This window comes from Tiliqua scincoides, chromosome 2 (assembly GCF_035046505.1).
Source record: "Tiliqua scincoides isolate rTilSci1 chromosome 2, rTilSci1.hap2, whole genome shotgun sequence".
NCBI classification, from domain to species: Eukaryota; Metazoa; Chordata; class Lepidosauria; order Squamata; family Scincidae; genus Tiliqua; species Tiliqua scincoides.
In genome coordinates, this window is record NC_089822.1 from 118,627,785 (window position 1) to 118,645,277 (window position 17,493).

The 17,493-nt window shown below is 42.7% G+C and overlaps 1 protein-coding gene across 1 annotated transcript; it reads left to right on the forward strand.

Moving 5' to 3' along the window:
• The first annotated feature begins 3,003 nt into the window (after nucleotides 1–3,003).
• Nucleotides 3,004–3,951, forward strand: LOC136641068 (olfactory receptor 1L6-like). Its single transcript, XM_066616676.1, has one exon. It carries the CDS (start codon nucleotides 3,004–3,006, stop codon nucleotides 3,949–3,951), a length of 948 nt encoding a protein of 315 aa, XP_066472773.1.
• The last annotated feature ends 13,542 nt before the right edge of the window (nucleotides 3,952–17,493 follow it).

Below are 17,493 nucleotides of genomic sequence, written 5' to 3' on the forward strand. Positions count from 1 at the left end.
GCAACCACCATGAAAGCCAGGTACACTAGATTCAAGTACTAGGACCAAGAAACATACACTTATCATCCCTCCATGTGCATTATGTTTACTTTTGCGCTTTTGTAATAAAACTTTAAATCTTTTAATAAAAGTTATCTTTCTCTCAGTCTCTTTTTTAAGCAAAAAGGGAATTTCTCTGCATTAGGCCATCTTGTTATCCAGCCTGCGATCCTAAGGTTCCAATAAGGGCAGTGTAATAATCCCCCTAAACAAAACAGTCCTTTTGGTAACAACCATGCCCACGACTCAATTCAAAAAAGTCAGGGGGCACTTTCCTAGTCCTGAGCCAACCTTTAGTGACTCTAATGGACTTGTTGAGTCACCCCCCCTTTAGAAAGCCCACTGTGGAAAAAATGGGGCTGCTGCCAGGGGGTGTGTGTGTGTGTGTGTGTGTGTGTGTGTGTTGGAGTTCTCATTGAACACTCTGCTAATTTCCTCACCCATCTGTAAACAGGGCGGGAGGGGGTGGGACGGACTGTGAGAGAGCCAGGAGAGAAGCAGCAAGAGGGAGGAGGGCAATGAGCAGCAGCTGTGGGGCTTACCAGGACAACCTGATCCTACTCAGAGGTAGTCCCACTGCAGCCAATCATTCAATGAGAATTCCTCCTCCCTTTCCAGAGTCTTCCACACATGAGACTCATGAGTCAACAAGTCACCCAAAATCATGCATTTGCACAACTCGAGTCCGAGTCACTAACTTGGGTTCCCAGCTCGGTAGCGAGGGATCAGATTGGGCAGTTAGACCTCTTTTAGGCCTCATTTCCATTGCTACCTGTAGCCCCTACCTCTTTAACCAGCCACCCCTACCTCTTCTCACTGCCTCCTTTTTCCTTCCCCCATACCTGTCCCCCTTCCCCACTGTTCCTCACAGTGTGCCTCATCTATCCATGTTACTTGCCTTTGACCAGCCCTTCTGCCTTTCCTTTCAACTACCCTTTCCTATCTTCCCTTCTCCCCTTTTAATCTCGCCCATCTTTCTGACCCCCACCCCTTCACCTGGCTAGCCTAGTCCTGCAGCACCTGGCAGTAATGTTATTGCTGGTCATGCCAGGGACTCCCAAATAGCCAGACAAGTGATGCGCAAGCTGCACAGTGCTGCAGAACAAGGCTGGACTCCCCAGGTACCTAACCCCAAAAGGATTATTCTAAGGGTGCCATTTGCACTGCATTTATTGAAATTAATAGTTTGAAAATAATCCTGAATCTGCTTGTCCTTCTGCACTTCTGTCCTCCTGAGCAGCAGTAAATGTTAAATTTTATTGGCTGAGCACAACAGAGTGAGATAGTGGTATGATCCTTAAATGTGCACCTATTTTAATTCTTTTAATGTTGTTGATATTTTTAATTACAGAATTTGAATTTTAGTACAGAAGATGCCCAAGTCCACTGATTCCTCTCAAGACATTTCTAGAGCAACTTTTCATTTCATTTTTCATCACCATCCCAAAGGCAAAGGAAGTGCATTATTACATCTTCCTTGTTAATGAGCAGTAGTGAGACAGCACATCACTGTATCTTGTCCTCAGATACTTCCCACCAAGAGAGTTTACCACACCGCTCACTTGGGAGTGTTTAGCAATAAAACACTACAATTTCTACAGCTTTGAACACTCCAGCCATGCTGAGGACTCTACTAAGAGGTTGGAACGCTCAGCACATCTCAGCCTACAACTGGAAGACTGGTTGAAGTCATGACAGCTGTAAGTTTGATGGGTCTGAAAGCTCTTAATATGAATAGGAGGGAACCAACGGGAAAGGATAGGGTTAGAAAGGATAAAATTATTTCCTTCTAGAATATTTCCCATGACTATTTCCATTCTGCCAGTGCCAATAACTCTTCCCAATGATACTGAATGTAGTATGTGAACAATTTGGTTGTGTTAACCAGGGCATGCTAACTCACATTTAGGTATTTGTTGCCAATCACTGGTATTTAGTTTCAGAAATTCACAACAGAGAGTTTATTTTATGTTCACTCTCAGTGAACCTCCTTAAACTGAAAGACACAGCATACAAAACTTCTCTGCCATTTTTGGCAGCTTCATTCAAAAGGAGACTGATGGTATTGCTGGACCAGTTGTGGGATTTAAGACCACCACAGCAAATGCCCAAATGTGCCACCTTCTGGACACAGCCCCAGTGCCTTCTCTTTAAACCTGTGTGAGTGTGAATTTGTGTGTGTAGCACATTTAAAACTGTTTTTAAATCAATAGTTTATTGAATTTGTGTGTCTGCACTGATCTATGTAAGATGGGCCACTGGCTTAGTCTTGTCTTGAGAAGTGACAAGTGGTGACAAGAGGTGTTATCCTCAGTTTCAGAAATTTGCAATAGAGAGTTTGTATCACTGGGAAGAGAGCAACAAGAGAATCACCATCTATCATCCCCCTTAGACCAGGAATTAATTCTATAATGGCTGGGTTTAGCTCAGCAATGTTCAACCTGTGTACTGGGGCAGACCAGTGTGCTTTCCAGAGAAACAACATCTCTCCCCACAACCTACCTCTTATGCAAACTTCTACACTGTTATTCACTTAAACTGTATCCCCCATCTTATTCCCCCTTGCTCCAAATTTCCAAATGATGTAACATCTCAAATATCAGACTCAAAAGAAAAAAACTGTTACAGCAAAATCCTATGCATGTCTACTCAGAAGTAAGTCTCACTGTATTCAATGGGGCCTACCCCCAGGAAAGTATGGATAGGATTGTCACCGTAGTTGGCCAAATTTTGGTCACAGAACAAAATTGTATGAATCAGCATATTTCACTGGGTGTCGAGATGTTTGGTTTTCATGGCTTAGTCTTGAAGGAGTTTGGTACAAAGTAAACACCAATCTACTTAAGCTAAAGGCAGGCCACTGACTGTGCCTCTGTTCATCATTGCAGGTGCATGAAGCACAGTGGCTCAGGTATTGCAGTCCTGGTGCCTGAAGGTGACTAGAGTCCCCCCTTAACTCTACCCATGGATGTGCAGCACAATCAAACCATTGCCTCTGAGTTCATTTTGTTGGGCATCACCGATAGCCCTGAGCTGCGGACACCCCTCTTTGTTTTGTTTCTGGCCCTTTATGCGCTCACAGTGACAGGGAATATTCTCACTGTAGCAGCAATCCAGTCCGATGCCCAACTCTCCCAATCCCCCATGTATTTCTTCCTTACTTGTTTGTCACTGGTAGATGTGGGCCTTACCTCAGTCATTGTTCCCACAATGCTTCTGAGCTTGCTTGGTGAGCAAGGAGAAACATTCATTTCCTACAGTGGTTGCCTCACCCAGCTGAATTTCTTCCTGACCTTAGCAAGCATTGATAGCTATTTGTTGGCAGCAATGGCCGTAGACCGTTACGTGGCCATCTGTAACCCTCTCCAGTACACCAAAATTATGAACCACCGTCTGTGCCTGCTGCTGTTGGCTGGATCTTGCTCAATTTCCCATTTGCACTCCCTCTTCCAGACCATGCTCATCTCCCGGCTTACTTTTGCTGCTTCAGCCAACAGGGTCCCCCATTTCTTCTGTGATATACTGCCCTTAATGAAACTCTCATGCTCTGACACCAGCATAAACGAGCTGGTGGCTTTAATAGAAGCATTGCCTGTCATCATTACGCCTTTCATGTGCGTGGTGATTTCCTATGTTCGCATCCTGGCAACTGTGCTGAAGGTGTCTTCAGCCAAAAGCAAATACAAAGCATTCTCCACCTGTGGCTCTCACCTGACCGTGGTCATCCTCTTCTATGGCAGCGTAATCAGGGTTTACTTCCGCCCCATGTCCAGCTACACAGCTGTCAAGGACAGGGTGGTGTCTGTTGTGCACACAATTCTTACCCCAATGCTCAATCCCTTCATTTACAGCCTGAGAAATGCAGACCTACAGGGTGCCCTCAGGAAGTTGGTATGTCAAAGGAGAAATTAGGCTGGGAAGATGGAATGGTGGTCAGAGATTTGGTGGAGAGAATGAAAGAAGAGAAGAATCACATTGGTGATTAATGAAGGAAAGGATCCCATTGACAGTTTTCTATGCTGCCATTTTGTAGTGTGTTTTTTATTTTTCGCTACAGTCATGACCTTATCATCTGTGATTTGTTTTATTATTCTTTGTTTTTCTCTGTTGTAAGCTACTTTGAAGGCCATGTTGTAGAAAAACAGGATATAAGTGCTATAAATAAAGAAAACAAATGACTGGATTCCAGTTGTAAGCACCAACATGTGACAGGACATCTCAAATTGGGCAAATATCTGTTGAAGATGCTTTGGTATGAGTAGTAAACTAGCAACTCAGAGAGTTCAACTACCAGCCCCTGGAAGCATCATGTTTGCTCATTTGCATGAGGTTCTGAGAAGGTTGGATTTGCAAATGGATGTGACCTTTGGAGATGACCTGTTTCTTCCGAGGACTGCTTATGAGAGAGGCTTTATCCTAAGGAGCAGCTTTGGATACTGAGGGATACCGTAATCCATTTATCCAGCATAGAGATATCTTTTTACAGAAGCAAGTAGAACTGTTGTCATCTGTGGAGAACTGGAACTCTTGTACTCATCTGAGATCTTTCAGTGATGAGAGCTGAAGGCCATCTGGGAAGTCTTTAGCTGCTGGACAGGCCCAGCTAGGTATTGTATAGACATGGGAACTTGTGCACTGTGGATTATGTGCTTTAACTAGTGGTAACTCAATTAGTTTTATCTTCTTCATTGTAAATCTATTTGGACATTTTATTTGGGTGACCATTTCTTCTTGATTTATGGATTGTTATAAGAATGTTACAGGTGTGGGAAGATGTTGTTATATGCATGTTTTTACCATTAATTAACATATTTATTCCATTATGTATTTATTGCAGTTGCATTAATTCAACTGGTGTGATTTTATTTTATGACGAAAAAACTGCAAGCATTTTAATCATCTATAGTAAACCTGTTGTTGTGCTCACTGCAAATGCTAACCTTTGTTATACCTGAGCATAAATCCTAGGGGTCATGTAAAAGGTGTGATGTTGGTTTTAGCAAGCTATCTGGCTGGACTTGAAGCTGTCTTGCCTGACTCCAAATGCGTGGGGATACCTGGCTTATCTGAGTGCTATTGGGACTCCCTGTAATGGAAGATCAGGAGATCACCAGGTAGATGATGTGGTGTTGACAGCGATTCCCATGTTTTGACAGCTGGTCAAAACTGTCTGTTAATTCTGTTAATTGCTCTCAAACTGATAAGGGTGTTGTGTAGTTCCTTTACACACCGCAGCTGCTGTTTCTGGAGAAGGGGAGATGTTAATTAGACACATTCTCTCTCTCTCTCTCTCTCTCTCTCTCTCTCTCTCTCTCTCTCTGTGTGTGTGTGTGTGTGCACGCACGCACGCACGCACGCGCGTGCACATGTATGTGTGAGACAGAGAAAGAGAATTTAATTAGCACCAATTAACATATAGTGAAATCAAGCACTTTAGATTGGAGGCTCTTGCCAAAATTTAATTCCCATTACAAATCCGCCCCATACATCTTACACATATATACTGCATCTGGAAGGCTAAAATCTTATCCATATACCTGTGAGTTAGTCCTGCTGAACACAACAGGGACTGCTTCCAGGTAAACACATATAGGATTGGACAGCACAATTGACCAGCAACAGCAACAGCAGCAGCACACATGCCCAAAATATTAATCTAAATGGCTTCATACAGAGGAATTTTTGTCTACACATAATGGTGTAGCTCAGAAAAGTAGGAGGCTCCTTCATTCATGATTAAGGTTTCATCCATCAACCTCAGTGGGAATTATTTCTGAATAAACCTCTTTATCATGTGATGCATATGATTTGGGCCTCAGTCCTATTGAGGCCTTGTGCTGCCAGAACCCAGAATCACAAGGTCCTTTATGGCAGGGCGAAAGGTGGGCCGCTGTTGCACACTGTCGGGCCTCTGCCCGACAGTAAATAGCAAGAGACACAGCCCATCCCACAAAGGCCCTGGGAGGCTCCACAGGCACCAGTAAGACAGCAGTGGGGTCAGGCCATGGGTGGGGAGTAGAAGTCATGGGGAACTGGGGAGAAGGAACTGGGGAGCATGTCAGGGAAAGATGCAGTCATGCACACCGAATCTTATTCCCCTTTTTTTTGAAACATCCCCACCTTGTTCTTTCCTTGGACATACACCACCAAAATGGTTAGCGCATGTCTGAGGAGATCCAAAGGGAATTGGGAAAACTACCAGAGGATAATTACCTCTTGCAGGCTGTCCAATCACACACACTCCAAAGCATGCAGCTTATGCTCCTCTGGCACAGCTACATGCTTTAATGCTACATGTTATTATGTAGTGAGTAGAGATGGGAAAACCCAGTGTGGCTTCACCCAAGTCAAGTCGCCAAGTCACCATGTTAGATGAAAATCCCCTTTTTCCTTTTAGTTGTGATATTCTCTATATCTAGTTATGTTACTATGTTGCTTCCTCTCACATGCTCTCTCTCAGGCTCTCTCTCCAATGACCAACACATCTGTTGTGTCAGAGGGTCCTCTTCACAGGACTCTCCCCCCACAACTTCTCTACAGGACAGGTAACTATTTTTGCACCTAGAACTCTTTCCCTACTCCCCCCACTTTTTCTCCCCTTCTCTCTCCATCTTGAGTAAGCAGCTGGGTTTGGCAGATCAGGGACCCCTAAAATCCTTCCTTACAACCTTTTCTTTTTCAAATTTCCTCGGATGCACCAAGTACTCTTTACATTATGTCCCACCAATGATTGACATTTTCAAAGGATACAGTCCCTCAGCAAACAATCTCTCAATGTTGGGACTTCACCCCATTGTGATTAACATTGTTGTCCACCTATTGTTTTCTATTTCCTTAATTCTGCTTGTATGTTGGCAAAGGAAAAACTATAATCAACTCTCAGAGCTGGCACAACAAATCCAGATTCTCAGCCAAAGCCAATATTATAGAAGATAACACACCATTTTGCCTGTTGTATGTCACCCACAACAGACACTTTAACTAATGTAGAGTGCGAAAATCAGGTTGTTTATCAGCCCTCCTTACTCTCAGTCAAGTCCAATTGATAGAAAACTAACAACTGGCTATCCAATGCTAATCTGGCGCAGCAGCACAAATTGGGTGATAATAAATTCTAAAGTCTATGTCTCACAGTCCCTATACCTTAGTCATGTAACCTATATTCATGTAAATGAAAACCCAACAAGTGTACCTCATGTGTTCTGATCCAAGGAAGGCATATCCTGAGATGCAGTGAGCAGATAAAAAGGTTTTGCATGAAGAGACATTTCTCCATGGACTTAGGAGCTAAAACCAACAAAACACCAAGCAAGGCAGGGTTATTTTTGTTAGTTATTTTTAAAAAAAATGTGTTTACTCTTGTTTTCCACTCAGAAATTGTGTAATGTTTCAGCATTATCTCGTGCATAATGCATGATCTCGTGCATGATGTCATTAGTATCTAGGTGTGGAAATGAATGCCAGTGCAAATGCATTCTCAAGCATCCTATCAGTGGACACAAGTTGAGCGACCTCACACCCCTGGAACCCTGGCGTGGACTGCAAGACAAGCTGGACCCATGCTCTGTTGGACTGCATCATGGAAGCAGCATGGCTGTCAGAACAATCTGACTCCTCACTCAGTCTGCGGACTCTCTCAGCAAGACAGCAAGGTGATCACTGAGCCATGGCAACACTCCGGATGGACAGGTCCATGTATGGAACGGGATCCACACACTTATCGAGTTCAAGTTGTGCCAGACGCCACCCCTTGGAGGAAGACAACAACTTCGCCACCCTGATGCTTGAGAAAAGCAGATTTTATACTGCCCACTAGACACAATACACGATACTAATAAGCTGTGTTATAAGCATACACGATTTATCAGCACAAGAGATTTTGTTTTTGTTGTTGTTTGTTTGTTATAATCTTGTCTTAATGTGTTTTGCTTACTTAGAATTATTTTGTGTGGGGCCATGAGATCACTCACGTGATCTCGGCCCCAAGTTGGGGAAAACTGTTAAGTGAAAATCCCCTTTTTCCTTTTAGTTGTGATTTTCTCTATATCTGGTTATGTTACTATGGACTAAAATATAATGCAGGCTAAATTTCTAACAGGCCATATTTCGAAAACTCTGGTCAAGTCACAGGCTCGTGCTTACACATCCACCACCTCCCTATGGGCACACATTATGGGAGGAAGTCTGGCATCTTAAATCTTTGTTTAAATGTCTCCTACATTACTGTATTCATTGTATTGTTTTAACCCAATCACTGCTTATGCAAACTTGAACTGCCTTCTTGTGTTGCTGATTGTTTAAGTTCCTCCATCTAGGAAGCCAGCTATTGCCCCATTGAATTTTGCTGATAACTGACCTCCTGATCCTTTCAAAGTTTTTACACACTCTAAGCGCCCTGCTATGTGGTAGTCAGTAAGCTACCATCCAGCTCAGCATGGTCAGAAGCACTTTTAAGTGAGGTTCTCCTCTCACATGCTCTCTCTCTGGCTCTTTCTCCAAGGACCAACACATCTGTTGTGTCAGAGAGTCCTCTCCACAGGGCTCTCCCCCCCCAACTGCTCTACAGGACAGGTAACTATTTTTGCGCCTAGAACTTTTTTCCTTCTTCCCCCATCTTGAGTTAGCAGCTGGGTTTGGCAGATCAGGGACCCCTAAAATCCTTCCCTACAACCTTTCCTTTTCCTTATTTCCTCGGATGCACCAAGTACTCTTTACATGCAACCACCATGAAAGCCAGGTACACTAGATTCAAGTACTAGGACCAAGAAACATACACTTATCATCCCTCCATGTGCATTATGTTTACTTTTGCGCTTTTGTAATAAAACTTTAAATCTTTTAATAAAAGTTATCTTTCTCTCAGTCTCTTTTTTAAGCAAAAAGGGAATTTCTCTGCATTAGGCCGTCTTGTTATCCAGCCTGCGATCCTAAGGTTCCAATAAGGGCAGTGTAATAATTCCCCTAAACAAAACAGCCCTTTTGGTAACATTTTAATTGTTGGAGAATGCGGGCAGGCATGTGTTAGTTATGCCACATGTGACAGAGCTAACGCAGGATCAGACAGTAGTTCTGCAGAGATCCTTTTGGAAAGTTTGGAAATGCTAGGAAAAACCTTGCTGAGTGTTAAAGCAAGAAAGCATAGGAAGTAGGAACATAGACTTGAGAAGTGCTAGACTCACAGACTTGTGATATTTGGAGTAGGGTGCAGTACCTGAATGCAGACCAGGGAAAATTTACACCCATGGTACTGGTTAACAGTCTGCAAGAATCAGACCCTCCAGTATTCTTTGGACAGTAGTAACTGTTGCAGGACAGTGAATAATACATCTTTTGCTCCTAAACCTGCTAAAAGGAGTCAGCTATTTGCTCTTTATCAGTCAGAAAGCCTCAATAAGAGTTCCTTTTCAGTGTGCTTTAACTGAAGCAATTGGCAAGCAAAGTAAGCATATATAAGAGAGAAAAAGCAAACATGAAAATGAGTGTTGAAAAAGAAGAAAGTAAAGAAACTCAGAGCTTGTACACAGGTTCAGGAATTAATTGTCTGGAGAAATGGTTAGGTGATAAAAGGACAGAGTCCTTGGACATTTGGGTGTTTTGTAGATTAAGACATTTGTGGAAAGATGATTCAACTTTGTGAGGAATATAAAAAAAAATACAAACCAAGAGGAGATAAGAAAGATGCTGTTTTTGCCCTTGCTTCGTGGAATGGTATTTTGACCTTCCAGAAAAGCATACAACAACAACAACAACAACAGTATTTATATACCGCTGTTCAACAAAAAGTTCACAAAGCGGTTTACAGAGAAAATCAAATATCAAATATCTAATGCCTCCCTGTCCCAAAAGGGCTCACAATCTAAAAAAGATGCAACACCAGCAGACTGCCACTAGAACAGACAGTGCTGGGGTGAGGTGGGCCAGTTACTTTCCCCCTGCTAAATAAAAGAGAAGCACCCACTTGAAAAAGTGCCTCTTAACCAATTAGCAGGGGTTACAAATCTTAAAGAAGGAGTTTGATGGAGCACAGGATCAGTGGGATAAAGAAAAGGAGAAGAAAGAAGAGAAAATAGAAAGACTAGAATGTAGGATAGAAGATCTTAAAAGAGAGCTAGAAATACGATTAGAAAGTTGTAAAAGAGATCAGGAGATCCAGTGAGAGAAAAGCAGATGCACAGATTGCTGAGTGTCATAGAGAACTAAAGGTCCAGCTAGAAAGGAAAGATGCCCAGATAGAAGAATTCAGGAGAGATCAGAAGCAGCAAGAGGAGCAATTGCAGCTACAACTTACTGACCTTGCAAGAAACAAAGCCAGGCAGGAAGCAGAAAAATAGGCTAGAATAAGTGATCTGACCAGGCTTTACACCACAGAACGGAGAAAGTTAGTAGAAGAGTATGCAGAGGTACATAAATATAAACAAGAGAATAGTAAGTTAAAGGAGGATCTAGAACAGACTAGAAACTTAGTGTTAAAACTCATGACCCAGGCCCAACAAAACAAAGAGGCTGTAAGCCATGTGAGTTGCCAGAACCAAATACAGCAATTGAAAGAGGCTTTGAATTCCCACAAAGCAGCCATTGCAGCAGTCTAAGGGAGTGGAACTAAAGAAATCTTTGAATCAGAGTGTACCTTGCCCTCTGACTCAATGCCAGAGTCTCCATTTAACCCTCAATGGGAATTCGCTATTCTGCAACTTAAGCTTGATCAAGCATCTGAATTGATGCAAGTTACTGGAATGGGGTGTGCAACACAAACAAAAGGAGATCCAAGAGGAACCAATCCAGGCAGTAACCTTCTCTAATAATGGTCCTCACTCCCGATTTGGAGGTACTAGAAACAATAGTCAAAATTGGGAGAGAAATGGGAACCAGAAATTCAATCCAATTAACTGTCAGAATCAGGGCAGAGGAATAAACAACTCCCCTGAAAAGAGCAATGAACTAGACATCTAAAGCTTTCCTAAGGAAAAGACTAGCAGAAAGAGGAGTTGGGAAAAAGCTAATCTGCAAGAGTTAATAGAATTAGCCACAAAATACAGTCCCAAAGCTCCCGAGCCTGTAGCAGCTGTCCAACAGGTAGAGCCATCTGCCTCAGAACCAGCTGCTGCCATGATGCATATCATTTCTTCCCCCTCAAAGACCCCTTCTAGCAAACATCAAGTTTAGGTGACTGTCAATGGGAAAAAGATACGTGGACACATAAATTCTGGGGCCAGACTGACCTCCGTTCATAGAAATTTAGTGGAAGCATGTCAGCTTTTGCCTGGGGAAACATATAGGGTCAAGCCTTATGAGAGTCCTGAGATCTCTGTACCTAAAGCAAAAATGCAGTTAGAATTTAGAGGTTGGAAAGGTACACGTACAGTGGCTGTACATTCAGACACGCCCACATCAGTTCTTTCAGGACAAGTTTTTGTGATGTTTTGGACAGGCAGAAAGCTGCAGCCATTGGAAAGTGTAATAGAGAAGCTCCAGTAGGCAGAAATCCATATGGACAAGCCATGGCTGCTAAAGCAGCAAAAGGAAGAGAGCATCCTTCAGGCATCTCTTCCATCAGCCAAGAAACTAAAGCAGGAGAAATAACTTCCAAGCCTAGAATTAGGGAGAAAGGAACAATAGGAAGTGGAAGATTTCTAGCAGCATCCCAAAGAAGACATTATCGTGTTGGAGCAAAGACTGAATCATGTGTGTGTTCAATGCATTTTAAAACCTATTAAAAGGTCTTAATAACATTTTTGTTTCTTTGATGCTAAAAGTCAATAGATCATACTGGCCATTGGAACTCCCTGCCACTGTAGACAGCAACAGAAGTTTGAATGATAACTTAATGTTTCCTTAAAACTTTCTAGGTTTCTCATGTATCCAATGTAAGAAGCTGGTGCATTGTTCCTAAGGAAAAGAAAAGCAGGAGGAAGCCTCCTAATCTTGGTGCCTCAGAGCATGCACAGAGTGCAAAATATCAGCAATCTTTTGTTTTAATCCTTTTTGTTTCAGCAGCAAGTAAGGACAAAGAAAAAAAGCATTTGCCCTCCAGAGGACAAATTTACTTAATTTCAATTTCCTTTACAGGAGCAAAGCAATGATCCTATAGCTGTATTTTTAATACTAATGAAGTATTTCTTTTTATAGTGGAAGGATTGTCGTGACAAATTTATTTTGCTTATTTACATTCTCTGCTTATCCACATACATATACTATAATGCTCTATATGTTTGTTGTATGTGTATGTAGTATGAAAGAAGCGCTTTGTCCTTGTCTGTCCTTGTTCTCTTTTTTTCTTTTTTTTAACTTATAGTAAAGTCCATACCAGGCTAAGTGAAGCCCACATGGTTGGAGACTTTCTTTTTGTGACAGACCTGATATTTGTTGCAACACTTTCTTTTACTATTTTTGAGCTCAGTATCACTTTTGGTAACATTATTTTTCCTTTCTGCTTTTAAACATGTAGGAGTACTCTAATCCAATGTGTTTTCTTTTCACACACACCCCCATCACCAAAGATAGAGGGAACATGCAGAATAACCCCAAGGTAGCTGAACAACACATTATGTCACACCAATGATAGACATTTTCAAAGGATACAGTCTCTAACCAACTCTCAGAGCTGGCACAACAAATCCAGATGCTCAGCCAAAGCCAATATTATAGAAGATAACACCCCATTTTGCCTGTTGTATGTCACCCACAACAGACACTTTAACTGATGGACAGTGCGAGAATCAGGATGTTTATCAGCCCTCCTGACTCTCAGTCAAGTCCAATTGATAGAATACTAACAACTGGCTATCCAATGCTAATCTGGCACAGCAGCACAAATTGGGTGATAATAAATTCTAAAGTCTATGTCTCACAGTCCCTATACCTTAGACATGTAACCTATATTCATGTAAATGAAAACCCAACAAGTGTACCTCATGTATTCTGATCCAAGCAAGGCATATCCTGAGATGCAGTGAGCAGATAAAAAGGTTTTGCATGAAGAGACATTTCTCCATGAACTTAGGAGCTAAAACCAACAAAACTCCAAGCAAGACAAGGTTATTTTTGTTAAACTTATTTTTTAAAATGTGTTTACTCTTATTATCCACTCAGAAATCGTGTAATGTTTCAGCATGATCTCATGCATGATGTCATTAGTATCTGGGGGGGGGAAATGAATGCCAGTGCAAATGCCACCTCAAGCATCCTATCGGTGGGCACGAGTGACGTCACACCCCTGGAACCCTGGCGTGGACTGCAAGACAAGCTGGACCTGTGCTCTGTTGGACTGCACTTCATCATGGAAGCAGCATGGCTGTCAGAACAATCTGACTCCTCACTCAGTCTGCGGACTCTCTCAGCAAGACAGCAAGGTGATCACTGAGCCATGGCAACACTCCGGATGGACAGGTCCATGTATTGAACAGGATCCACACACTTATCGAGTTCAAGCTGTGCCAGACGCCACCCCTTGGAGGAAGACAACAACTTCGCCACCCTGATGCTGGAGAAAAGCAGATTTTATACTGCCCACTAGACACAATACACGATACTAATAAGCTGTGTTATAAGCATACACGATTTATCAGCACAAGAGATTTTGTTTTTGTTGTTGTTTGCTTGTTATAATCTTGTCTTAATGTGTTTTGCTTACTTAGAATTATTTTGTGTGGGGCCATGAGATCACTCACATGATCTCGGCCCCAAGGTGAGGAAATCTGTTACGTGAATATCCCCTTTTTCCTTTTAGTTGTGATTTTCTCTATATCTGGTTGTTGCTGTGGACTAAAATATAATTCAGGCTAAACTTCTCACATGCCATATTTCGAAAACTCTGGTCAAGTCACAGGCTCGTGGTTACACAACCACCACCTCCCTATGGGCACACATTATGGGAGGAAGTCTGGCATCTTAAATCATTGTTTAAATGTCTCCTACATTATTGTATTCATTGTATTGTTTTAACCTAATCACTGCTTATGCAAACTTGAACTGCCTTCTTGTGTTGCTGATTGTTTAAGTTCCTCCATCTAGGAAACCAGCCATTGACCCCATTGAATTTTGCTGATAACTGACCTCCTGATCCTTTCAAAGTTTTTACAAACTCTAAGCACCCTGCTATGTGGTAGTAAGCAAACTACCATCCAGCTCAGCATGGTCAGAAGCACTTTTAAGTGAGGGCTTCCTCTCACATGCTCTCTCTCTGGCTCTCTCTCCAAGGACCAACACATCTGTATTGTGTCAGAGGGTCCTCTTCACAGGACCCCCCCCCAACTGCTCTACACAACAGGTAACTATTTTTGCGCCTGGAACTCTTTCCCTTCTTCCCCCCCTTTTTCTCCTCTTCTCTCCCCATTTTTAGTTAGCAGCTGGGGTTGGCAGACCAGGGACCCCTAAAATCCTTCCCTACCACCTTTCCTTTTTCTAATTTCCTCAGATGCACCAAGTACTCTTTACATGCAACCACCATGAAAGCCAGGTACACTAGATTCAAGTACTAGGACCAAGAAACATACACTTACCATTTCTCCATGTGCATTATTTTTGCACATGTGTAACTATTTTTTCGCCTAGAACTCTTTCCCTTCTTCCCCCATCTTGAGTTAGCAGCTGGGTTTGGCAGATCAGGGACCCCTAAAATCCTTCCCTACAACCTTTCTTTTTTCTTATTTCCTCGGATGCACCAAGTACTCTTTACATGCAACCACCATGAAAGCCAAGTACACTAGATTCAAGTACTAGGACCAAGAAACATACACTTATCATCCCTCCATGTGCATTATGTTTACTTTTGCGCTTTTGTAATAAAACTTTAAATCTTTTAATAAAAGTTATCTTTCTCTCAGTCTCTTTTTTAAGCAAAAAGGGAATTTCTCTGCATTAGGCCATCTTGTTATCCAGCCTGCGATCCTAAGGTTCCAATAAGGGCAGTGTAATAATCCCCCTAAACAAAACAGTCCTTTTGGTAACAACCATGCCCACGACTCAATTCAAAAAAGTCAAGGGGCACTTTCCTAGTCCTGAGTCAACCTTTAGTGACTCTAATGGACTTGTTGAGTCACCCCCCCTTTAGAAAGCCCACTGTGGAAAAAATGGGGCTGCTGCCAGGGTGTGTGTGTGTGTGTGTGTGTGTGTGTTGGAGTTCTCATTGAACACTCTGCTAATTTCCTCACCCATCTGTAAACAGGGCGGGAGGGGGTGGGACGGACTGTGAGAGAGCCAGGAGAGAAGCAGCAAGAGGGAGGAGGGCCATGAGCAGCAGCTGTGGGGCTTACCAGGACAACCTGATCCTACTCAGAGGTAGTCCCACTGCAGCCAATCATTCAATGAGAATTCCTCCTCCCTTTCCAGAGTCTTCCACACATGAGACTCATGAGTCAACAAGTCACCCAAAATCATGCATTTGCACAACTCGAGTCCGAGTCACTAACTTGGGTTCCCAGCTCGGTAGCGAGGGATCAGATTGGGCAGTTAGACCTCTTTTAGGCCTCATTTCCATTGCTACCTGTAGCCCCTACCTCTTTAACCAGCCACCCCTACCTCTTCTCACTGCCTCCTTTTTCCTTCCCCCATACCTGTCCCCCTTCCCCACTGTTCCTCACAGTGTGCCTCATCTATCCATGTTACTTGCCTTTGACCAGCCCTTCTGCCTTTCCTTTCAACTACCCTTTCCTATCTTCCCTTCTCCCCTTTTAATCTCGCCCATCTTTCTGACCCCCACCCCTTCACCTGGCTAGCCTAGTCCTGCAGCACCTGGCAGTAATGTTATTGCTGGTCATGCCAGGGACTCCCAAATAGCCAGACAAGTGATGCGCAAGCTGCACAGTGCTGCAGAACAAGGCTGGACTCCCCAGGTACCTAACCCCAAAAGGATTATTTTAAGGGTACCATTTGCACTGCATTTATTGAAATTAATACTTTGAAAATAATCCTGAATCTGCTTGTCCTTCTGCACTTCTGTCCTCCTGAGCAGCAGTAAATGTTAAATTTCATTGGCTGAGCACAACAGAGTGAGATAGTGGTATGATCCTTAAATGTGCACTTATTTTAATTCTTTTAATGTTGTTGATATTTTTAATTACAGAATTTGAATTTTAGTACAGAAGATGCCCAAGTCCACTGATTCCTCTCAAGACATTTCTAGAACAACTTTTCATTTCATTTTCCATCACCATCCCAAAGGCAAAGGAAGTGCATTATTACATCTTCCTTGTTAATGAGCAGTAGTGAGAGAGCACATCACTGTATCTTGTCCTCAGATACTTCCCACCAAGAGAGTTTACCACACCGCTCACTTGGGAGTGTTTAGCAATAAAACACTACAATTTCTACAGCTTTGAACACTCCAGCCATGCTGAGGACTCTACTAAGAGGTTGGAACGCTCAGCACATCTCAGCCTACAACTGGAAGACTGGTTGAAGTCATGACAGCTGTAAGTTTGATGGGTCTGAAAGCTCTTAATATGAATAGGAGGGAACCAACGGGAAAGGATAGGGTTAGAAAGGATAAAATTATTTCCTTCTAGAATATTTCCCATGACTATTTCCATTCTGCCAGTGCCAATAACTCTTCCCAATGATACTGAATGTAGTATGTGAACAATTTGGTTGTGTTAACCAGGGCATGCTAACTCACATTTAGGTATTTGTTGCCAATCACTGGTATCTAGTTTCAGAAATTCACAACATTGAGTTTATGTTGCTGGGAAGGAAGCAACAAAAGCATCACAACAAACCAGCCCCCCAGAGTCACTGGCTTGCTTAGCTGAATGGCACAAAGAGTTTGTGTTGGATATCAATACATGGATATGAAGAGGCTACTGCCTCAATCTTTCTACACTTAAATGACCATTTAAAGACTGAGGGCGCAATCCTAACCCACTTTCCAGCGCCAACACAAGGGCGATGCAACTTATGGGTAAGGGAACAAACATTGCCATACCCTGAGGAGTCCTCCGTGACTGCCCTCCAACTGCAGGATGTGGCACATGCCCCACTATCTTCCCGCTATGCCAGTGCTGGAAGGTTGGTTAGGATTGGACCCTAATACATTTATTGTGGCGTAAAATTCAGTGGATTACAGCCCACTTTATCTCCATGCATCAGACAAAGTGGACTCTGTCCAATGAAAGTTTGCACTGGCCGCTATGCATTTGTTAGTATTTAAATTACTCCAGTGCTCTATGCTTTTTGCTGCAATAGACAAACACAGAGATTTCTCTGGTATTTGTTACAGAGAAAGCTGATTGCAAAGCTCTAACACAGTATATGGCACAGCAGAAAAACTTACCAACTTCTAACAAAACAGGATTATGAGTTCCTGTAAACAAGGCACTCTCAGTGTACCTCCTTAAACTGAAAGACACAGCATACAAAACTTCTCTGCCATTTTTGGCAGCTTCATTCAAAAGGAGACTGATGGTATTGCTGGACCAGTTGTGGGATTTAAGACCACCACAGCAAATGCCCAAACGTGCC

Coding starts and splice junctions, on each gene's coding strand:
- LOC136641068 (XM_066616676.1), top strand. CDS start 3,004: ATGGATGTGCAGCACAATCAAACCATTGCCTCTGAGTTCATTTTGTTG.